A 23,289-nucleotide genomic window follows, 5' to 3' on the forward strand; every position below is an offset into this window, starting at 1 on the left:
TAATAAATTCCACCTTTGAGCTCACCTGTAGTTTACTGCACCTTATGCAACATGTGTTATAAAAGGTGAATAATAACAAATACTCAAGTACAAGTATGAGTTCGAATTACAACTATTTGTCTAATGTTTTGCATAGTTTATAAGCAGACTGATGTTTTAATAACCAAAATAATCATTGTACTGTTTAATTAGGCTCATTACATGTGCGGAAAAGAGAGCTAAGCCCGGCCTCGATATGTTCAGCTCGCCTTCGGATTGGCTGTTTGTGTCAGTGCTTGCATAATGTGATTGGAGGACAGCGCTCAGTGGGCGTATCCGGATGCAGTTGTTTTGCAACTGTTGTGGGGGCGTATCATCCACATTTACTGTAAGAATATTTACTCACTCACTTTACAGCACTCTGTCCGTGTCTCCTGGCCGTGTTAACGTATTGTTATCTCTCAGTTCGCGCTGCACAGTCACACAAAATGGCAAAAGTCGACCTTGCTAAAGTTGGAAAGAACTTACTGAAGAGCTCGGAAGGTGGGGAGGTAAGTTTTATACAGAGGTGGCGCTTCCATTTAATTGGTCCCGTATATTTGGTCGTTTCTGTGTTAAACTGCGACTTATTTAAAAAATAAAACCTTGCTGGTGGGTCTCTCTGGGGCTTCCTGCTGTGACACACTGTACTAAACCTGCCGTTACCGTACAGCATGTTGAGTAATGACGCCTCCCGGGTGATATAATGATGACCTGATGGGAATACACACACGTAGATGTTAATCATGACATTGCACTGTTAGGTCTATGGTGTGTGGTTCTAAATGTTTCCCACACCCTGTGTTTCAGAGTGTAGAGCTCCAGTCTCTGTGGCAGGACCAGCCAGTGGTGCTGTTCTTTCTGCGCAGATTTGGCTGCCAGGTGTGTCGATGGATGGCATCAGAGATCAGCAAACTGGAGCCGGACCTGAGGGCCAGCGGGGTGGCTCTGGTGGGCGTGGGGCCAGAAGAGTTTGGGCTGAAGGAGTTCAAAGAAGGAGGGTATTTTAAAGGATGTAAGCAGCACTTAAATTTATATTTTTATTTTTTGGGGAAATTTTTAAAATATGTGTCGCTTTTTTAGCTAGTTTATGTTGACATCATATTATTCTATCAGGCCATTCAGTAGGTGTTACATTGGAAATCATACCTATACACTGCTCAAAAAAAATAAAGGGAACACTCAAACAACACAATGTAACTCCGAGTTGTAAAATCAGTCTGTCCAGTTAGGATCAAAACTGATTGTGAATCAGTTTCAGCTGCTGTTGTGCAAATGGAACAGACAACAGGTGGAAATGAGAGGCAGTTATCAAGACAAACCCTATAAAGGAGAGGTTCTGCAGGTGCTGACCACAGACCATTTCTCTGTTCTCATCCTTTCTGCCTGATGTTTGATCACTTTTGCATTTTGTCAGTGCTCTCAACCTAGAGGTAGCATGAGACAATATCTACAACCCACACAAGTTGCTCAGGTAGTCCAGCTCATCCAGGATGGCACATCAATGAGAGCTGTGGCAAGAAGGTTTGCTGTGTCTGTCAGCACAGTGTCCAGAGCATGGAGGAGATACCAGGAGACAGGCCAGTACACCAGGAGACATGGAGGTGGCCATAGGAGGGCAACAACAAAGCAGCAGGACCGCTACCTCCTCCTTTGTGTTTCATTCCTAATCCAGACCATAAGAATAATTTAGATTTACATTGATCATTTTCATGTTATTCTGTTCTCAACATATTCCACTATGTAATGAATGAAGATTTTCAACTGGAATATTTCATTCATTGGGATCTAGGAGGTGTTATTTTAGTGTTCTGTTTATTTTTTTGAGCAGTGTATATAGGCTATAATAAGGAGTTTACAAGTCTAAAGTTGCCAAGACTACAAGAACAACCCCTTGAACAACTGAACAACCCCCAGCCTGTACATATGAATATGTACAGGCTGCTGTTTCTTGCAAGGCAACACTGGACACCCTGGTAAACCACCCTAGTTGTTGTTCTTCAGAAATAACTTATGAATGCTGCTCTATACCATGAATTCAACACAGCTGTGATGAGTAATTGTTGCAAAACTGCAACAGATGCAAAGGGGTGTGTCACAAGTGCTCACTCCTGTTTGAGTCAAACCTCTTGTTTAATTTTTGTTTTTTCAGCTGTTTATGTGGATGAACAAAAGAAAACCTACAAAGACCTGGGCTTCAAACGGTGAGTACAGCTTAGTGCATCAGCCAATGATTGATCCTTTGAATTGACAATCAATTAATTGATTTAATTGATAAAAGAAATGAATCTAAACACACATACAAAAAGTCTGTGTGTAAAAATGTCTTGTGTGTGTATATATACAAATTACAAACAAATATTTGAAAGCTTTTAAAAAGATCACCTGTGTGGTTTTCCATTCAGGTACACAGCTATTAGTGTGGTCCCTGCTGCCTTGGGGAAGAAAGTACGAGATGCAGCTGCAAAGGTAGATTCTTAACAGAGTGTATGTATTATTATAGTTTTAAAATGCTGATACACTGATTGATAAGTTGATGTCTTCCTTCAGGCCAGTGCTGAAGGAATCCAGGGAAACTTCTCAGGAGATCTGCTCCAGAGTGGAGGCATGCTCATTGTGGCAAAAGGTAAAATCAGCACACAGCACAGGGGAGATATTGGCATGGATGTGTATTCACAAACTGTGTAAGTGAGTCGATAAATGCAGAGATGCCTTCCAGTTAAATACTGGCAAATAAAATCATTTTTCCCCTCTAGAGGGCAGTGCTGCATTACCTCTTTTTCAAGCGAGGTAGAGATTAGATTTCTGAACCTCTCGAGCTGCTGACAGTCCTTGTGTCTCTTATTTATGGTGTCCACACAAATGTCAGAATTAAATGAGCATGTGTAAACATGGGATACTGAAGAGGATTACCAGCAGTGGAAAAGTACAGTCTGAAATAATTTGTAGTGTAAAAATAGGAGCATTAGAATAAAGACAGCGTTATTTTGAGAATTGGTCGCTGATGACTTTCATGTAATGTAGTGTAGTGTCAGGTACAACCACAGACAATAAAAGTCACTGTCTGATCATGTACTGAGGCTCTCTGTTATGGTGTGAGGGAGCAGCTTGTCCTTGTAAAGAGGCAGAATAACAGGTCACTTTGTCCTGTGTGTCTCCACTTCTTTCTCACTCAATATGTCTCTCCTTAAGCTTAAATGTATAAAAATAATATATTAAATGTTCTTTATTTTAAGTATAGAAGTATATTTTATATCATAGCTGTCAGTCCATACCTCACTGTACGCTGATTAACCCAAACCATCTCTCACTCTTTATTTCTCACTGATTTATTTCTGTCTAATATGTTAAAGTTCAAAGGTGTAGGGGCCAGTAAACAGCAGGCTGTTCTCCGTGGTGCTCTCCATATTTCTGTCTGGAAAGTAGCTAACCTGTTTGTAACACTGGCAAAGGTAGTACAGGATACTAAAATTAGCCTGTTTAGGACACACTGAGTTCTTTAAAAGGTAGCAGCCTAGCTCCCAGCTACTACACTAAACATGTAATGAAATGCTATGCTGTGTTTTGTCCATGTGATACCTTCTGAATTTTTTTTTTCCACTTCAAAGGTGGTGAAAAGGTCCTGCTGCACTTCATCCAGGATTCACCGGGTGACCTCGTACCTCTGGAGGACATTACCAAAGCTCTCAGTATCTCATCCACTGCAAAAGCTTCACAGAAGCCTGTGGTAAGACGTCCCATACATTTCATCTCATTGCTCCTGAAGTGGATTCTCATCAAGGGTTAAAATAAATGGAGGCAGATAGCGTCAGTGTGTTGTCAAAGCATGCTGGACTGATCTTCAGTTTTGCTGTTGTTTTTTTTCCAGCAGTGTTTTACGTCAGTAGACACATGCACCACAGAAGCCTCTTCACAGACAATTTCACACTTATTACACCATCTTCATGGTCTGTCAGTGTCTGTGCCGAAGGCCTCTAAAACCCTTTAAAATTTGAGTGATGATCTCTGTAGTCGAAAACACAGGAGTTTTTATACAAATCCATACCATGTCATCATAACAAGGCAGCCTTGTCCAACATTAATGAAATATAGCTTCTTCTTATAAACACCATCATGTTCAGCAGGTTTATGGAAGTTTTCACACAAATCATACTACTCTACACCTGAGGTTGAATGTTTTTAAGTATTCTAAGTGTTAGTTGCTGTCCACTGACGTGTTTTATTGTCAGGACTGAGGTTTGTCCCTCCTGGGTAGTACATTGTGTACACTATTTACTTGCACACTTTTAATTGTAACAAGGTTGAATGAGCAAAATGAGTTGTGATGCAACACGTAACTGGCTAACCTGCTCAGCTAATGTTGGCGGCTACATTTAGCGATGTTGATTTATTATTCAACCCCAAACGACAAAGGTGGCTTCTATGTGTGCTTTTAAACTCACCCCCTCAGTGCTTGCATGCCCTGTCCATAAACATACAGTTATTGTAGTTGTCTCTTCCAACTATTGATAACCAATTTTCTTATGCTGCTGTATCGTATAGATAATCCATTATGAAGACCACCATACTGTGTATATCTTGTGCATGTGAGTGGCACGCTGCAGTCTATGGCAAAAATACTGTGGTTCTGTGGTGTTGATGGCCTATATTTTTAACCATAAAAGTAAAATCTGTTAAATAGTAGTAGTAGTATAAATTGTGTATTTATCAAATTAATTTCTCCCAGATCACGTCTGGTTGACAGTACTGAGGTTTGTCCTGTGATCATCAGGGCCTCCTACATGCCCATGATGTCCAGCACATGGTCCACAACGATTTTACCTCCTGGCGCTGTTGGCCAATTCCCACAAATCCCACCGTATCAGAGCTGTTGCAACATGGCCTGTCTGAACACCAATAGATGTCATCTCTGCAGTTCAGGAACAGAATAGACCTTGTTTTATCTGAGGGGTCAGAATATGTCAGGAACAAGTGCAAGTCACAAGCTAGCTGAGGCCCTGACAAGTTGAAGCTTTGTTAGTGCAGTACAGTCATGGGCTCATCGGGATTTATTTAAATAATTAATTTTATATTTTTTAAGTGGGAGTTTTACCAATTTCCCACTTGTACATTAAGATGTGATATTACTGTTCAAACGTCTGATAAACACTCTTCCAGCAGCTCTCTTGTCGGTGAGACTTAATCTAGATTTCCCTCATGATTAACCTGAGTTTTCTGGCACCATGTAAACAAGGCACGATGTTTAAACTCCTGTTTAAACAAACAAGGTTTCCTACGGATAGAGCTTTATCATATAAATTGAAGCTAACCTGTTGCCTTATCTTTTTGTGGCTTACAGATAAGCAGAATAGGGCTTCAAGGTCAAGACGATTCACAATATAGCACTGAACCTGTGTTATTTGTGTTTTACTCAGGCTTCACAGCTGCATGTGAACTGTGCAACACTGTTACAGAGGCATCTTACTACTTTCATTTAGCTTCGGGCACAAGGTTTTTCATTATTTTTGTCAAATCTGCAATATGAAGGTAACCATGGTGAGATTACCAATCAACAAATGATCTTACAATAAAAAGCATCAGTGCAGGCTATATAGAAGTGAGGAGACAAATAACACCTCTGTAGACAAAGCAGTGTGAAGGTGCCGATCAGCAGTCTACCTTTCAGCCCCCCCTTTTTTTTTTTTTAAATAAGTCTGACACTGTTCTGAATATTTGATGTTTACCTTCTCTTTCAGTGCAATGATGACGTTTGTACACGATGAGGAAGCTGCTCCAACACCCAACCAAGGCTGAAGAGTTTTGATAATTACATGTAAAATGCAGCTACATCTTTGTTTTTTTCCAATAACATCATTAATCATTAAAATTTAACTGTAAAGTGCACTTTTACGTATTGATTACAGCAATTGATTTGCATTCTTTTTTTATGTGTCATTAAATGTAATACCTGGTGTTTCATATGTATAGAAAAATGACACTTATGAATGAGAGATTTGTTGAGACAGTCACTTTAATGGCAATAATTACAGATCTGGTTCACAAAAATAGCAGTCTAGATAATTACATAGCAGCAGGAACATTCATAAAACATATTTAACATTTGAATATTTGCAAAGCAACAACATTTCATAAATATTCATTTAGATAAATAAACTCTGGTGGGTGTACAGATAAAACATGTTCATATATAACAAAAAATTTATTTGTAGTTGGCTCAAAATTTGAAAACACAGTTTTGCAATTTAAGTAAATGTGTTTCTCAACGTAAGGTAAGAACACGAACTCTGCCTTCCTCACCAGATGTTTATCAGATTTTCTGTGGTGTAGAACATCAAGTATCTACAACAACACTTTATTGTATTCTATATACCTTTATTGTTAACGATGTTGAATGGTGGCAGGCTTTTTTTTTTCTTTTTTTTTCTAACCCGTTGCTTGTCTAAGGGCGGCACCACAGACTATGGTTTCGCCCGCAGCATTTCTCTAAACTGAACATGATAAACGCAACTTGTTTGACATTTTGGGAAATATGCTCCTTTGCTTTCTGGCAGAGAGATAAGACACAACAGTCTAACAAATACAAAGCTGCTACTAGCGGTTAGCTTAGCACAAATAGTGGAAACAGGTAGCTTGTTCACAGGCAACCAAATCTGCACCTCTAAAGTTACACAAAGACATCTTGTTCGCCTCCTCTGATTGTTGAAATTATTTTATATTTTGTTTTTTCATATTGAAAATCAGATTCAGATGTGAACTGAAATTAAAAGGGTCAAGCTGAAACACACTTGACAGGATCTGCTACAAACCATAACATCACCATAATTTCTCAATTCAATGCAGCCAGTGGTTATGTTTGTCTCCTTATAAATGTAATTTCCAGGAGATAAGGTGTGATTAGTGAACATAATCAGAGCCAGGGGAGCACTGGTTGGTGTATTCCTCCCCAAAATGTCAAACATTTGCTGTAATGTGCCGATAGTAAGTGTATGGCACATAAAATCTGAGGGAAAGGGAAATTCATTAACGCTCGCGCTGCCTAACGCAACAGTATTTGCCAATGTGTGAAGACTGAGAGACGGACTGAGAGTATAAAGCTTCAATATGCACATTCAATTCAGCAGCCTCTGTCGAGACCTAACAGTCGTGTTCAATTTACCAAGGCATCCTAAAATATGACCAGCGACAACAAACATTCAAAACCGGCTGTGTATGTGTGTGTTCATTTGTGTTTTTCTACTGAAAGCTCTTTTCACTGGATAGAAAAATGGAGGCTCACTGCAGCCGGTGTCTCTGTCCTCTCTTATGAGGTCTGCTCTTCTTTGATTCTGCTGTCATTACTTGTTAATAAAGGTAGAAAATAACAGTCCTGGCCCTGGCCATCTTTTTAATGACAAGCCCCATTCTTCATGTGTGTGTGTGTGTTTGTCAGCCTGTGGGCTTGTGGATCAGCTACAGCGGTCACCACGCTTCAGCACACTGCACTCCCACCCCCCCATCCTTTCATCTTACACTGATCAATGTGAGATCAGAAGGCAAACCACTTCATCTGCTGCCTGTCCATGTGCAAGTGTATCTGAGGGGTGTTTCTTCTTCTTCTCTCTTCCTTTTAGCATGTAATTGATGGTGCCTGGAGGCTAAAAAGTCAAGTAGTCACTGTGAGGTTTCGCTCAGGAGATCATGAAAGAATAGCTGTTCTTACAAATCAAGCATTACTTGGGATTAAATGTGAAGTTACAGAAATACATATGTTGTTTTTGTTGTTGTTTTTAAATGAATGTAGGTTTTTGTCATCTGACATTTGGCACATAGGAGTGTGAACCCTCCTAAATACCACGTAAGATGGTGGTGCATGTGTGGAAGAGATCTAAAGTCAAAACTGGGAGTAACCTCTACAGCAGTAAATATCAATATCACATCACTCTACCTCCAGCAGGCTCTGGGTTTTTTTTTTAATCTAAAAAGTAGCAGGCTAGTTTTCAAAGTCAAACCGACGTGACGTACACAAACATTTCTGCAGTGAGTACAATCATTTGCAGAACATGGCAAAGAAAAAGAAAAAAAAAGATCTTCCAAAAAGTACGACAGAGCTTTGTGAAATTTAAATATTTATCCACACTGTGAAAATGCTGAACGCTGCAGCTCTCTAAGAATGTTAATTTAAGGTTAAAGCTGCAAAGATTTAACAGTCTTAAAGTCTCTAGGTAATTTGTTCACGTAACAGTGAATGACCAGACTCTCAGAGTGTGACTAATTCTATTGTAGCTTTACTCCAGCAAAGCCCCAAGCTTTGTCGTTTTAGTTGGTGCTCTTCATTACATGTGTTCACTACTTTTCCTTCTGAAGTGGCACATCGTCTTTAAAACAGTACATTAGACAGAAAACACACCAAGGCAACCCTGTGCCGAATGTTAACAGATAAATCACAAAGATCTACGGAAGAGAGAATCTGTTCAATAAAAGGCTGGTAAAGCATTTAAAGCCAGCTGTATGAGCCTCAGTAACCTGTTTTTTTATGTGTAGCCTTTTCATTTACAAGAACAAGTCCTCATCCAGAGACGACGCTTCAAACTTGAATGGTACTCATTCAACAACAAAGTTTCTTTTTTAAAACTAGCCGTCCATGTTAAATACATCTACAGCACTGTATATGCACATATCAGTCATCACTCAGCCCCAAATCAATTGGAATAAGTCATAAGCGGGGATGTCTCTGTGGGTTTAAAAAGTACAGCTTGTTCTTTTGAGTCGCCCGTGTCAAGAAATAAATATCTCAGGGGTTTTTTACCAGACGCGACACTTCAGCTCAGGGTTCATTGGACTGCCTTTTTGGCACTGAAAGGCCTCTGAGAAAGCTTCAAAGTTCTGCAGCGATCCAAGCACCCTAAGGGCAAAGAGGAAAATAAAAACATCAAAGATGAATAAAGCAGGTTATCTGGTCAGTGTGAGCTCAGCCTGCACGTCCTGGTTTTGAACAGGAAACACAGCTGGAAACACAACTCATTATACTTAGTTTAGTGTGGAGAATATTTGGAAAATCTGCATTTTACATCCAAAGATGGGGGGTTTACAGTAAAGTATTAAGATTACAGCAAGTTGAGCTGTCGGTCAGCATCTCACCTTTGTTTACCATCTAAAATGACAGTGATTTTTCATCCTTTAATGGACCAAGGAATGTTTTTGTCTTCTTTTCAGTTGATGTTTCGCACATTATAAAAACTGGAGAGACACTGTCAGCAGAAACAGTCGTCACTTGAGCCGTCAATCATCTTCTCTTCTACTTTAACATTCAACAAGATTCATGTTTGCTACATCAGAACCAGTTCAGCATTTTGTGAATGACTCGCCTTTACGACACAAAATGCCAAAATACACAAAAAAACAAGGTGGTGGTTGGTGACTGCATGGCTCCGGGTTGCTAATGCTGCTCTGTTTTCACTAACAAGATGCTAAATTTACTGATTAAGTCATTTGTCAGTCCGCTGTTTAGTGCAGCACGAAGAAATTAGTGTATTTTAAGAAATGTTTCATTGAAAACAGCCACCGGCTGGTATCAGAAGTAAATAAAAGTAATTTATAAAAGTTTAGCAGTACAGGCGACTTGTCATGTGATCCACAGTTGAAGAATATTTTGATACAATGAAATACACAGTGTTTTACCTGTACTCCAAAGGACTGTGAGAGTCAGTCTTGATGGACTGGCTGGCATACTCAGGCCGATAAGCACCACACCACACCTTTAAAGAAATTCATATCAATAACAGTAAGTTTTATGTGGATTGTCAACACATGACTAAATGTATATTTCATCTCATATGTTACCTGTAACACTGTCTGATAATTACACACTGCAGAGCATGTAGTGTTCAACTAGTGTTCGTTGTCTTGTTTCTCATCCTAACTTATCTTTACTGTCAATGACAGTTATTTAGGTTCTATTTACTCTCTGGCAGCTCTTCTCATCCTCTCTACACTGATTTGTCTTGGGATTGTTTCCACTTGTGTCCACTTCGGCTCTCACCTCCCTCCAGATGGAGAAATTATAACCTTCCTTCTGTCTGCTGAAATAATACAGAAATAACATGTTTTCTCATCACTCACTTGAGCGAAGTTTAGAAAGAAAAGTTGCTTGTGATCCATGTCTAGACCAGGCAGACGAGGCTCTTCGCCCTGCATATCCACCCACTTCAGGTAAGCCTGTAAACACACACATACACGCGACAGCCGGTTATTGCTGCTGAAATAGTAACGTGTGGTTTTGTGCTACTAATGTCCAACCTTATAGGCCTGACGAACGCCTCCATTGTCTGCAATGTTCTCCCCCAAAGTGCTGATTCCACTGACCTACAGACAAAACCATGAACACACACCTGGGTGAAAACACTCCTTCACTTAATGCAACACTATCACAGCCATAAAAACACAAAACACTTACATTTTGTCCACCTGCTAGCTTCCAGTTGAAGTTGCCATATTGCTGCACCATGCACTGCGACTGATCTTTAAAGTGCTCTGCAGAGTAATTACTCCACCAGTTTAACATGTTACCATCTTTGTCGAAATTACGCCCTGCAAGCAGACACAATGGAGTAAGTACTGTTTGCCAAACACTGTGAGCAGTGATGTTCACTCACTGATATAAAAACAAATCTGACATCAATTGTTAGTGAAAATGATGAACTGTGTTTATCAGATCTTCTTTCCCACAATACCAATGATGAATCATCAGCGTCTCACCATTGTCATCAAATCCGTGTGTGATCTCATGTCCAATAACCATCCCTATTCCACCAAAGTTAAGAGCCTGGTGCTGATGTTTGCTGAAGAATGGTGGTTGCAGGATTCCTGCAGGAAACACTGGAAAGCAGCGAGTACAAGGCACAATGAGAATAGACTATGCTAAATAGGTCAGTGTTCCCATATATATATATATATATATATATATATATATATATATATATATATATATATATATATATATAAACATCTTTTGTTTATTCTTGTACAGCTCTTACCAATCTGGTTTCTGTTGGGTGAGTAGAATGCATTCACCACAGCAGCACCAATGATCCACCTGACGAGTGATTGGAATAAAAACAAAATCAAATCAACTGTATTAATGGTGCCAAGTAGTTCACTCTAAATTGCCTGTAGGTGTGAGTGTGAATGGTTGTTAGGGTTAGGGTTTGTTTCCCCTTTTATTTTGAAAACCCTGTTTCCTGTGTCTCTGTGAGTTTTACTTCCTCTTGTTTTCCCTCCTTTTGAATTACCTGTGACTTGTTTACCCTCATGTATTTAAGTCCTGTGCTTAACCCAGTTAATTAACTATAAGAACAATGAACTTGTGTGGAAACATCAGCCACTGAGAAACCACAGGCCAAGTCAATGAACTGGGAGCAGCAGACATTGGTGGGAATACCAGAAGCCAAATACACTCAGTGTGTCCACCATTCTCCTGCTAAACTAATGTGTGATGTGTACTATAAACAAGCATCACCAAAATCATCATGAACTGCACTGTAATGGGACTCTCTTATTGTTTATTTATTTATGCATCTTTTTTCCTTACTGCTATATAAATAAACTTGCTTTGTCTGATAACATGGATGTACCAACTACTTACAAATCAGGATCAACAGGCTCTCGGAGCTTCTTCAGACTCTTGTGAGCTTCAGACTTGAGGTTCTCGAGGATGTTCTCAAAGTAGTGTTCCTCACTATAATTTAGCTGAAAAGAAAAAGCAGGATAAATCTGTAATAAATGCAGTTAATTTACATTGTGACACCAAAAGAAGACTCAGCTATTACTTACATGAGCGTACTCCTGGTCGAGCTTCTTGTTGCTCTCCTGTAGAATATGATCGGGATAACCAATGTGCTCCTTGATAGCCATGGCCTACAAGAGAAGCAGTTCAATCAGCATGACAGTTCCTAACGTCTTCTGATGGCTCACATTGATTTTCTCATCACTTGTACCTTCTCTCTCGCCTTCTCCTTTGATTGGGAGTCCATCCAGCTCAGCTCCTCCAGTGTTTCTACGTACGCTTCCTGAATCTTACTGATGAGGTCACTGACCTGTGAATGTGACAATACAAAGGGAGTTATTGCACTCTGAGACACTGTGTGTCTTAAATGTAATGTATGTGGTACTTGCTGCCTCGGGGTCTTTTTAACATAATTACTGCGATCTAAGGACAGCGTGTTCCTGTTTGTAGACTCACCATTCGCTTGCTCTCCCCTGCAAAGGTCTCCCGGACGTACAGAGCTCCTACTGCATTCTCCATGCTGCTCTGCACATAACGGACACATTCGCGCCACCAAGCATCCTCCACAGTGGTCCCATAGAGAGTCTGACCACACACACAAACACACATTTGTCTGTCAAAATCAAGCTGACATGAGTTTATCTGTTGTGAGCAGGATGACGAGGCTCATCGAACCTTTCTGTAGCGGGCTCTGGCATCCTTAAAGCGCCGGCTCAGGTTGTTCACCCTGTCGATGATGAGCTGCCAGGTGAGGTAGTTCTGTATGGTTCTACAGATAGAAGTATTTTTTTTGTTAAATTTTCATGCTGCAGCATCATGATTTAATCTTAACGACCTCCTTTATGGATACCTGACACTGTGCCTGGAGAGAACGTCATTCATCTTCTCAAGATAGGGGGAGCTGTACACAACCACCTCCTCCTCCGCCTGGACATCAATGGATACACTCGACAGCACACCTTGGATAAATCGTGTCCAGTTAAAACCCTGGAAAACAAAAGGTAAGAGGTGATAGGCTCTGTACTTGATAAAATGTATACTGAAAAATATATATTTAAAAAACACAAAAAACGTTTTTATTCATTGTGATATTGAGCTTCAAGACACAGCCGGTCAAAGCGGCCCCTTGAATTATGTGCAACATGTAAACATACAGTGTGTCAGTGTGTCAGTACAAAAATAACATGGACAAACAAAGAAGAGTCTGCTGCACACTGAGCTTTCTGCTCCCCTCACTATATGTACCGAATGACCTATTGATAACAGTTTTAGAACACTCTGATGATAATATTGTGATTCTCGGTTGTTCATGCTCGTTAGGGCGGCTGCTTCTGTTGGTGCTTGTGTTTTGTTTTTTCATTCAGGGAGTGCTGCGCCTGCAGGGTGGAGAATTAGAGCTGAGTGAAATCATCTGTGCCACTAACTCCACCTGTCACTGTTCCTCTGATTGCTTGGCTGCATTTAAGGACTCTTTCTACACTCACTCACCACCTTTTCTTCCGTTATGCCGTCCAATCTACCATTCTTTTCTCCTAGGTTGCCTTTTCTGTCTTTAGAGTCTGCCTGCGTACCTCCTAAAACTGATTACAGTCATGTTGCCGATGTGATTGTATTCATATAAAACCAATGACCTGTTAGCACATTTGAGAAAGAAATGATACCTTGCTTACATTAAGGCTGAATGTGTTCTGCAGTTCACTGAGCGTCATCTTGTTGTAAAGAACAGTAACATCCTGGCGCTCCTCTGCAGGTGACGTAGCCTGTGCAGCAACAACAACAAACAAAAATCTATAAAGTGATTCTTGGTTATATATTCAATTTTTTTCTCTGCTCTCATCTCATTCATCTTGGTCTTTGACAGGCGAGAATGGGTAAAAAAAAAAGTTCTCCAAGGCTAATCTCCTAGGTCTGCACTAAATGTAGCCTGGTTCTCTCATTTACTGCTGCTCATTTTTCATCTTGTCATGATTAATTTTCCTTCAGCCTTGTCCTACAATCCCATTTCCTGTTGTGGCAGATACTCACGTTGGCGATGTCTGTCTCCAGCTCAAGCACTTGCATCATTTCCTCCCACACTCGGTCGTCATCCTGAGTCAAGTTCCTGTCCTCTCGTGTTATCTTGGCGATAGAGACCATGAAATGGAGATAGGCCTCTCGAACCTGTGGTACACAACGTTTTTGTTTGTGTCACTGTTTTGTTAAAACAGCAGATAGTCCTGATAAGCTTGTACATACAGTATGTTAATGCTGATTGTGTCTTTAACACCAAACAAAAAAAACACCCCCATTGTATTGCTGTGACTTGTGTTTTCTGTTTGGCAGCTGTAATGGCATCACCTTTTTGCTGTTTCCATCATTGAAGTAATAATCCCTGGATGGCATTCCAAGTCCTGGCTGATCAATCTAGCACAAATACAAGCATACAAACATCAGTTATATGTTCTTTAATTTATATTTTAAACTCAACAATACAGTTCACCTCTGACCTAAACAAAAGATGACACACTGTACAGGTAATGCATCATATGACCAAAGGCATCTACACTATTTACCCAAAATGCCCTCATACATAAAGGACACATTGGAACACATTGATCTCAATGACTGAGAGTAGGCCTACAAACACACAACAGACCCCTTCACAAGGCAGACATTTTTTTCTATCTATATCAAGTTTCTCTGATGTTTTTCTCTCCCCCTGATTGGCAAAAGACACTTGTCGTGGACTTATCCCATGACCCCCGGGAGGCACATATCTGTCTAAGTGGGCTTTTCAATTACCTTTAAAACATGACCATTACCGTTGCTGTTTTGTTAGTGTTTACCATGTTTACCATCTAGGTTTGTTGTGATAGCGTGCTAAAACTTCCAGTGATTAATGGTAATGTCCTCAGTTCTGCAGGTATTTGTCCGTAAAATCAAATCTGATGACAATTCCAGAAGCTACTGTAAGTAGCTAGATTTAATGGGGACTGCAAATTTCATGCCCATCAATCAAGCAGCACATACTTTAGACTGAACATCATTAAAAACACATCAGTTACTAGACACTGTTGCACTAAAAGCCCTCATCACCATGGAATCCTTCCTTCGTTGAATCTGTCCTGCTGATATGATTTGAATAGAGCCAACAAATGAAACCGTTTGAGCGTAATTTTCTACAAATTTGGTCTATTGTATTTTGTTTTTTTTGCTAGGACAAACTTCAATCTTACATAAATGATATGCCGCTGAGAGTCCCGGTCGTCTGTCCACACATACATGTCCAGCAGAACCTTCTTGTGAAAATGAGCAGTAAGTATTGCCAGTGTGTCCTCAAGGCTCCAACCTCCCTCTGCAATCAAAGCCAAAAAAAAACATTCATTAGAAAATGTAAAGTGTTGCAGACAGGTTCCTCCATGCCTGTGCTGCAAATTTACTCTCATTGTCAATGTGTGTGTGTGTGTGTGTGTGTGTGTGTGTGTGCAGATGCAGCAATGCGTGGTTAATTCTGTTTGAGCCACCGTCCATGATTACATTTAATTAAAGTGGTAAGAGCCAGGAGCACAGGGAAGATCAGTGTAGACTATTTAAAGCATCCTTCACAGTCCTGATTGAGGACTTGCTCCTCTGCCCGTGTGTCACCCTCCCAAACTCCACACCTGACTGCTCAGCTGAAAAGCCCTGACAGGCCTTTTGATCCTGCCAACAAAAGCTTACACTCAGCAATTCATTGAGTTCAAATATAGCTGCTCAGGCTCTGTGTGAACGCAGGGGAGCAGTGCTTGTTTGTGCCGATGTGCTGCATGTGCACATGTGCCTGTTTGCGCGGGGGGCGTGGGGTTCAGAGATTCTTCTACCTGTCGTGCTGTTCCAGTCGTCTGATGCCACAGGCCAGTCTCCGACACTGTCGATGAGCTTCAAGAGGGGCTGAGAGTCACGCTGTTCGATGAGGCCTGCAGATACAACACAACCACAAAACAACACATCATAACCACAAAAATGAAGCCATGAAGAGGGTGATGGGTAGTCTATAGACCATGACGAGGCAAACCACTTATCAAACTGTAACTGTAGTGACCGTTGACTGGAAGCTGTATGCTGATGGCAGATCAGGGCAGTGTAGTAGACATTTCAAAATAGTTAGCTAGTTTGGCATATTAATTCACACTTAATGTGTTCCATGATAATAAACCTATATGTGGGCTTTACTCAGCAGTAAATGATGCAACAGTAGCCATCTAATTACAAGAAGTTAACTGTAGCCTTAAGTAGCTACACTGACAATTTTTTAAACATAGTACACAGTACAATGAAAAGTTGGTGTGCTAGTTTCTATGTGTAACATGTAATACGTCATACAAAACATAGTTATATAATAATGATTATTGATATGAATAATTATTACATTATTCAAAGGGTGCTGGGTGCATTTCACTTAATGCATCACAACTGCCACTATTATTAGAAGCACCCCATCCATGCAGGCAAGGCCAGGAACTGCTCAGGGCCCCAGGTCAGTCAGGTCAAGCCCCCGAGGGCTAACAAACTTTAAGCCACAGCTGTGGCAATGTAGTTTGCAATGACAGTAGAAGACCTCCCTGAATGGGCCCTACCAGACTCCACTCACAAGTGTGAGGCATCTGTAGTTACAACAGAATCTACGTCACAGATTCTACAGATGCCTCTGACAGGATTTCCTGCTCGTCACACCGGGATCTTTTACGATTCCAAAGTCTTATGTTTGTGAACCCTGCGGGTGCTGAGGGTGACATGAGCTGAACAGCTGTTTCTGAGTAACTTACTTTCATTCATGCAGGAGTTGTAAAGAACTTTGGCCTTCTTGATAGCATCTCTGTCCTGCTCATTCGCCGTTTCAAGAACACCTGCAACAACAAAACAGCTGCAAACATTTCCTGTCTGAATGAAGCCCACGCGCAGCTCCAAATGCTGTGGCCCACTGTCAGCTAAAGACTAAACCCAGCTGACCTTTGAGGACAATCTCCAGCTTGTCCCTCAGAATGTCAAAGACGCTGTGGCGGGAACTGGTCTCTGGGATGACATGGCGCTCCAGCCAACCCCCACAGGCGTACTGGTAGAAATTGTCACAAGGTTTCACAGACTTATCCATGTTCTGCAGGAGCCGGGCAGCTTTAAGACATCACAGAGAAAAGCAGGAGGCGGAGGAGGGAAAAGAGGGGCAGGAGGACAGTATGGTAAAGATTTGTGCAAGGATGGGGGTGATTTTGTCTGCAAAATAAAGGCAAGGGGGCAAGGGGGGAGGGGGGAGTTTTTCTCACCTGCAGTAACACAATCTGCAGTTGTGCACACATTGTTGGGACTGGAGCGAAACAGCTGCCCTGGAAAAATCAGTGTCAACAATCATGAGAGAGAGAGAGAGAGAGAGAGAGAGAGAGAGAAAGCACACATGGGGATGAGACCCCGATCAAGACGCACAGGATGTTGTTGTGTAAATTATAGCTGATTCTAAGTGGTCTAGATCTATATCTGTGGGAGAAAGACAATGTCTATGTCAGCATGGACTGTGGTCTTTCACTTTTGTGCAGCACTGCTGATCGGGCAGTACAGGGAATTACAGTATTACAGTGTTTGTCAGATGTGCGGGAACATAAACATCACATGGGAACCCACTTATCCCACAGAGTATATCCTGTGTTCACTTCACATTATTAAGCTCACCTTCGCTTGTTGAGCTCTTGGACACACTTGGCCTGTTTGATTGTTCTGAAAGAAACAGGTTAAAGGCTGCATTACACACTGTCTGGAAAACTTTACTCTATAAAACCTGCAATTATTGCTGTTGCATGAAAAATTTTAAGCAAGAAAAAAGACAATAGATTTTGTGAAACTTTGCTTGCAAACCTATGTTTTACAACTTTAGAGTCTCTGTAAAAGTTTGATGATGACCCATGTACACTTAATTGTTGTATAAAACACATCATAGTTACATTTGGAGGCATGTGAAAGATCAACATTTCCTGCATCAATGTTGGCTTGCAGTCACAAACAAACAGATTAGGGACACGCTTGCCATTACAGCTGCCATCTGCACTCTCTGGATCATTCCTCAGTGATCCTGACAGAGCCATTACCTTTCACAGCTGAAGTGTAGAGGACCACCAGCCCAGCCAAGGCACAGCTGACCAACAGCAGCAGCACAGACAGACTGATCTCTGCAACAGTCCAACGACGCTTCCCTGGTTTACTCGATTTCTCCATGATATCCATTTGGCTTTCGGATTTGCCCATATTCCACTAACTGCCGGCTCTGTGGGAAAGACACACGTTGGAGTGTGGGATGGTCCAGGCACAGAGCTATCACTATGTGTGTGTGTGTGTGGGTTGTGCAGTGATCTATCAGTAAACTGTGCCAGCTGACCTGCAGTGAGTGAGCCTCAACACCTACAACAACTTCACTGACAGGAGCTGTGAGACTCTTGGTGTTGCTGCACAGACACATTTTGTTCTAACAGTGATGTAAAACGTTTCTTTTTCTATTTTTAAGCCTGTTGAATCCAACTAAAACGGAATCACTGATTTTTTTTCACACCTAAAAAAAATCACATTAAACCAAACCAAATCTAAGTAGATTTAACACTATTGGAGGTTACATCAGTGTGTGCAGAAGATTTATAAGAGTATATAAGATATATTTTATGTATTTATTTAACAATTATATTCTTATTTTTATTGTTATTGTGAATCAAAGCCAACACAAATTCTTTGTATGTGTAAACATACATGGACGTTACTCTGACTTTGACCTTTGACCTTTTGGATTCAAAATGTCACCACATCATAATTTCATCATCACTTTAGCATGATGTCTTTGCTAAAATGTGTATTTGTCTGAAATCTAATCAGTTCATTCAGAGTCAAAGTCAAATTATAAGGGTTTCCGAAGACATGGCATTGCTGAGAACTTACAGCAGCTGTTTAATTTCTGCAAGTTACAGAAAATATCATCTATATTTTTGCAAGTTGAGTTACAAAAATGGTTGCGGAGACATAACAGCATCTACTCCACAACCATAGTATTGAATGAGACGTCACTGTGATGTTGTATTTCATGTGGCCACAACCATAAAAGGTTGGAAGCTTTTAGCTGCACTTACCTTTAAGCTACATGTAAATGTGTGGATGTGCACACAGAAGATAAGTCACTCTGTAGCAGCTGTTTAAAGTTTATACAGATTTATTGCTTACATTTCTACATAGGGCCCTCTGTCACATGTTTGTTGAGTCTTGCTGTAATAATAGTGGTTGTATGAGACGCTTACCTGTGTTAATAACTTTTTGGAGTCTATTTAGGACATTATTTTCCCTGCGCTATCGTTGAGCTCCATATGTCGTTAATCTAGCGAGCATAAAGGCTCATTGTGTTTACTGAATATGACATTCATGCTGGAAACAATTTGGCAACCAGTAAATTAACCGTTACACTTTCTTACTATGACCATTGTTGTTTGAAATATTTGGCCCCACCTTACACACACACACACACACATAAGTGTACATACACACCGTAAGCCCACTTCAAGAGAGATAATTTCCATGCACAGTAATTATGTCTGTATGAAAACAATATTGCAAATGAACATTTGTGCAGGGGACAAAACAACAATCACCCGTGGCTTACAAGCGGCATTTCTCTGCATCTATTCACTCTGCAGCACCTGTTTCCTCCATAACCACCCCAACCGCCCTATCATTAGGCCTGACAGGGGATGGGCTGTAAATCAGAGGTTCACACGCTGCTGTGCCCCATTAGCCCTTCCTGATGAATACTCATGGGCACATATCTGGCACTACAGTGATGAAGAGCAGGCAGGAGCTTGTTAAACTGGATCAGCATCAGACTGCACAGAAACACTCTCTAAGGCTTCACAAAGACACTTTATGGAAATCTGCAGTAATGATAGCAGTCTGCTGCCTTTAATTCAAAACATTTCCACCTTTAAGTGTCTTCATCTTTATCTCTATCTATAGTAACTGTTGTTATTTCTGACTTGGTATACAGGAAGATGAAGTTGGAGCAGAGATTCGGGCTGTAATGCTAAAATGTTTTAATCCTTGATAAAATGGCATTACTAAAGGATTTTTACTAATCAGTGCAATCATTCAAACACAGCAGCCTTTAAGAAATGTCATTATATTTCAACAGAGCACAATTATGTAGACATTATGAAACTATAATGTGCTGCAAAGGCTGCTGTCGTTATGATTAACACTGTGTCAGTCATCAGACTATGGAGCTAATCTATTGTATATGCCATTTCTCATCATCATCCTCTCTTTCCAGCTTTTATACCCACCACAGTGTGGCGCTGACATTTGCAAACGACCACCCAGTTAGAGGTGTTCCAGCATGGAGGAACAAATGTGTAACTCAGAGTGCCGACTGCACTGAATCACCTGAATGAATATGAGCTTTCAGGAGCTTCCCTGTATTTTACTGCATTACGTATCAACACAAAGCAGCTGAGCTGATAACAAGCTCATCATTTGATACTGTACCTAGATTTAATATCTTTTTTTAAGATAAAGACAGTAAGATACCACCTATTTATTCAGGTTTTAGGAGCACTGTGTGGATATGTGTGTCTTTTTCGTTTGTGAAACATGGAGTTTAGCCTGTTTTAGTGTGTAAACTCGGAGTTGTGCACAAACAGTTTCCAAAGCTTTGTGCAAACACCCGATGTTTCTGGATAAAAGGCTTGGCTGTTTTTGAATGTTTTCTACAAAGTGAATACAGATACATTAAATAGTAGTAAAATTATCATTTCTATACAAACAGCTGCATGTAAACACAAGTAGTAGTCATATCTTCTTCACAATAACAGTAAAAATGTGAATATTTTGTGTGTAAACATGGAGACCGATCACATTTTTAATCAAGTGAAGTGAGTCTGCAATGCCCAAGGACTGATTTCTTGATTCAGAATATTTCATTTTCTTCAGACTCATTCGTCTCACCGTCGATGCCACAGTGACACTGCTCAGTTTAGGGACAAACCTTTTAAAGGGCTCACACCTCTCACAAACCGCCTAACAGCAGCAGGGTTGTCACATCATCAATGTTTCTGTCTTTCACAGTCTGTCAGCGGGCTTTTAGCACACAGTCTGTCACCACTGAAATGACATTTCTGCCTTTCTTTGAGTAGGTGTTGAATTTAAAAAATCTTTTTTTTTCCTTTTTTTGAAGGGATTTGGCCCCAGAAACACAAACAGGCAGAGACGAAAGGTGAGACAACATGCAGTACTCGAGAAATGTAATAGTTATATTACATTTTGAATTTAAAAATCAGACTTCTAACAACATTGTGAGAAGCCGTGGAAGCCATATTGTTCTTATATCTATGCATTCAATATATGCACAGGAGAGTTTACACCGGGATTTTGTGAATCCAGAAACAAACTGATGTTCTCTAAAATCTTAAATAATGTTAAGTTGTGAGTAAATAAGAAAACAACCTAAAACAAAGTCTTAACATAACTGTGAAATGGTGTAATCCAACAGGTCAGAGGTTCAGTGTGTCACAAATAAGCTTTCCTTTTTCTGAAAGTGAGACTAATCTGTGCTAAATGTTTGAAGGTCTCGTTGCTTTAAGCACATTAAGATTACTGTTCAGTGACTGGTACTGTTCTCTAAACTTAGTGTTCCAAACAAAACAGGGATTACAGGTCAAGCTGTGCCAAACAGGCTGCACACTTTCACAAGTTCAGCTGTTGTTTACTGATAATATGTCTTCAGTACTAGTGTTTTCCAGCTGTCCAGTCTGAACAGGTTAAAATCAGCGGTTAATCTGACCTGGGACATCTGCAGTTTTAACTTTAAGCACTTTCACTCAGGCACCTGACAGCAAACAGGAATTTAATCTAAAGGAACCGAGAGCTTACCTTTGTATGAGGATGGTAGAAGTCCCTGAGCCGCTCCCCCTACAGCGCGCTAATATCTCAAGCACCCCTGCTGAGCATCCACTCAGAGCTGGTGTGTAGAGAAATGAGTCTGTGCTGCAGGTTGAAGGAGACGATATCCAGTTCAGTGTGCTGCTCAGGGAATGAGTGAGGCAGCAGAGAGGGAGGGAGAGTAAAAGAGGGAGAGGGGGGGGGGGACGGGAGGGGAAGGAGGGAGGGAGGGAGGGAGGGAGAGGAGAGGAGATGGGAGGTGATAGTGCTGGATTGTTTTTGATTACATGACTGTGATAGGAAAACGTTAAGGGACATGGGCTATGAGGTGGGTTAAGATGTGTTTCAGCGCGTGTAGCTCAGGGGTCAACGGGATATTGGATGTGTTACAGTGAGCATCAATTCCACTTTTTTTCTCACTGTGAAGTGTCCCCAGCTGCTGAGAGGACAGAAATCTGGAAAGCTCTCAGAGAGATAAGACAAACATGTTCCTAAAGCGATTGGCTGACAGATAATCTACCAGAGTTTTTAATTATCTCACAAAGGTATGGATCTGTACTCTCCTGTTATCATAAAAACCAAGCTCACTCACCACTAATGCCCTTGTCATCCCTCTGCCATCAGGTTTGTCCTGGAAAACTTGTCCCCTGAGGGGGGATCTTGCATGCCCATGGAGAGCCTGGAGGGGATGTGAACCCTGGCCTGGTGTCAGATTGAAATGGCATGGTGCCTAGGCTCATTATCAGCTTGATTAACCACACTAATTAGCTGATAATAAAGAGAAAGTGGGGACCACAGCACAGCGGATGTCCGTAGACACCCCCGTTGCTGTGTGCTGCTGCTACTCAAGATTGACTCCTGAAAAAAAAATATAGAGCGTCGTTTAAATTCGGAGAGGATGTTTATACATGAAGAAGCTGCAGCATTTAACATGACTGATGGGGTGCAACACAGCTGGGAGCCGCAACTGAGTTAATAATTTATTCATAGATTTATTTAACAGAGAGAGTGTTTCCTCTTATTCTGCAAGAGTGCAGTTAAATATATACATGTTAATGTATGTAAATGTTAAATTTGATAATGAAAAATGTTTACTTAAGGTTTGAAATCAATATCCAAAACATATGTGTGAATGCTTTTTTTTCCCCAGATTAAGCATAAATTAACTATGTACCGTAAATGTTATTTTGGTTACCTGGCAACCAATACACATTTTCTCATCTAAAGCCAATAAGCTAGCGAGCTACAACCACACTCACTGTGGTGGGTCTTCTTTTTGAACTAACATGTTGTCATGTTTTTAGTGTCAGCGTATTCTGGTCTTTACTGATGCCTGAGACAATATTGTCTGAGACTTTTGTGTAAAATATCAAATTAGTGTTTACAACTTTAAAGCCTACACCCTTCAAAGGATGTAGCCAACAAAGGCCATGCAATGTATCCTGGGATAGAGGGTAGGAGATTTCATTCTGATGCACTTTTTGTTAAATTAGTGTAACTTCTCTTTAGAATCCGATAGCAACCAATTAGTTCAGCAGTTTCACATTAAAACGAAGAATATTGATCATCTGTGGAAGCTATAAAATGATAAAAACCTCACC

General features: G+C 40.7%; 2 protein-coding genes across 3 annotated transcripts; one reads left to right on the forward strand and one right to left on the reverse strand.

Moving 5' to 3' along the window:
• The first annotated feature begins 328 nt into the window (after positions 1-328).
• On the forward strand, positions 329-7,381 carry prxl2b (peroxiredoxin like 2B). Its single transcript, XM_028406209.1, has 8 exons — positions 329-367; positions 445-530; positions 829-1,033; positions 2,171-2,222; positions 2,424-2,487; positions 2,569-2,644; positions 3,627-3,745; positions 5,754-7,381. Exons 2-8 carry the CDS (start codon positions 468-470, stop codon positions 5,778-5,780), a joined length of 606 nt encoding a protein of 201 aa, XP_028262010.1. The 5' UTR covers positions 329-367; positions 445-467; the 3' UTR covers positions 5,781-7,381.
• Positions 6,388-22,374, reverse strand: mmel1 (membrane metallo-endopeptidase-like 1). 2 transcript variants are annotated; one of them, XM_028406208.1, is made up of 25 exons: positions 22,281-22,374; positions 21,680-21,793; positions 17,872-18,047; positions 17,459-17,503; positions 17,059-17,118; positions 16,748-16,909; positions 16,564-16,644; positions 15,619-15,714; positions 14,995-15,113; positions 14,117-14,182; positions 13,805-13,939; positions 13,450-13,539; positions 12,630-12,766; positions 12,455-12,548; positions 12,236-12,364; positions 11,991-12,089; positions 11,827-11,910; positions 11,639-11,742; positions 11,031-11,089; positions 10,753-10,872; positions 10,451-10,584; positions 10,294-10,359; positions 10,117-10,212; positions 9,676-9,752; positions 6,388-8,899 (listed from the first exon to the last, which is right to left on the reverse strand). In XM_028406208.1, the coding sequence occupies exons 3-25, from the start codon at positions 18,026-18,028 to the stop codon at positions 8,800-8,802; spliced, it is 2,310 nt and encodes a 769-aa protein (XP_028262009.1). In that variant the 5' UTR covers positions 18,029-18,047; positions 21,680-21,793; positions 22,281-22,374; the 3' UTR covers positions 6,388-8,799. The 2 variants fall into 2 exon arrangements, with proteins under 2 accessions (XP_028262009.1, XP_028262008.1); XM_028406207.1 differs by lacking the exon at positions 22,281-22,374 and having other exon boundaries at positions 21,680-21,826.
• Between the last annotated feature and the right edge of the window lie 915 nt (positions 22,375-23,289).

This window comes from Parambassis ranga, chromosome 5 (assembly GCF_900634625.1).
Source record: "Parambassis ranga chromosome 5, fParRan2.1, whole genome shotgun sequence".
Taxonomy (NCBI): Eukaryota; Metazoa; Chordata; class Actinopteri; family Ambassidae; genus Parambassis; species Parambassis ranga.

What these genes read in the sequence shown, in the direction of transcription:
- prxl2b (XM_028406209.1), top strand. Translation starts at nt 468, where the DNA reads ATGGCAAAAGTCGACCTTGCTAAAGTTGGAAAGAACTTACTGAAGAGC. An exon ending in AGAGCTCGGAAGGTGGGGAG is followed by an intron (nt 531 to 828) that starts GTAAGTTTTATA and finishes CCTGTGTTTCAG; the next exon opens with AGTGTAGAGCTCCAGTCTCT. An exon ending in AGGAGGGTATTTTAAAGGAT is followed by an intron (nt 1,034 to 2,170) that starts GTAAGCAGCACT and finishes TTGTTTTTTCAG; the next exon opens with CTGTTTATGTGGATGAACAA.
- mmel1 (XM_028406208.1), bottom strand. Translation starts at nt 18,028, where the DNA reads ATGGGCAAATCCGAAAGCCAAATGGATATCATGGAGAAATCGAGTAAA. An exon ending in CAACTCCTGCATGAATGAAA is followed by an intron (nt 15,715 to 16,563) that starts GTAAGTTACTCA and finishes TTGTATCTGCAG; the next exon opens with GCCTCATCGAACAGCGTGAC. An exon ending in CGACTGGAACAGCACGACAG is followed by an intron (nt 15,114 to 15,618) that starts GTAGAAGAATCT and finishes CTTTGATTGCAG; the next exon opens with AGGGAGGTTGGAGCCTTGAG.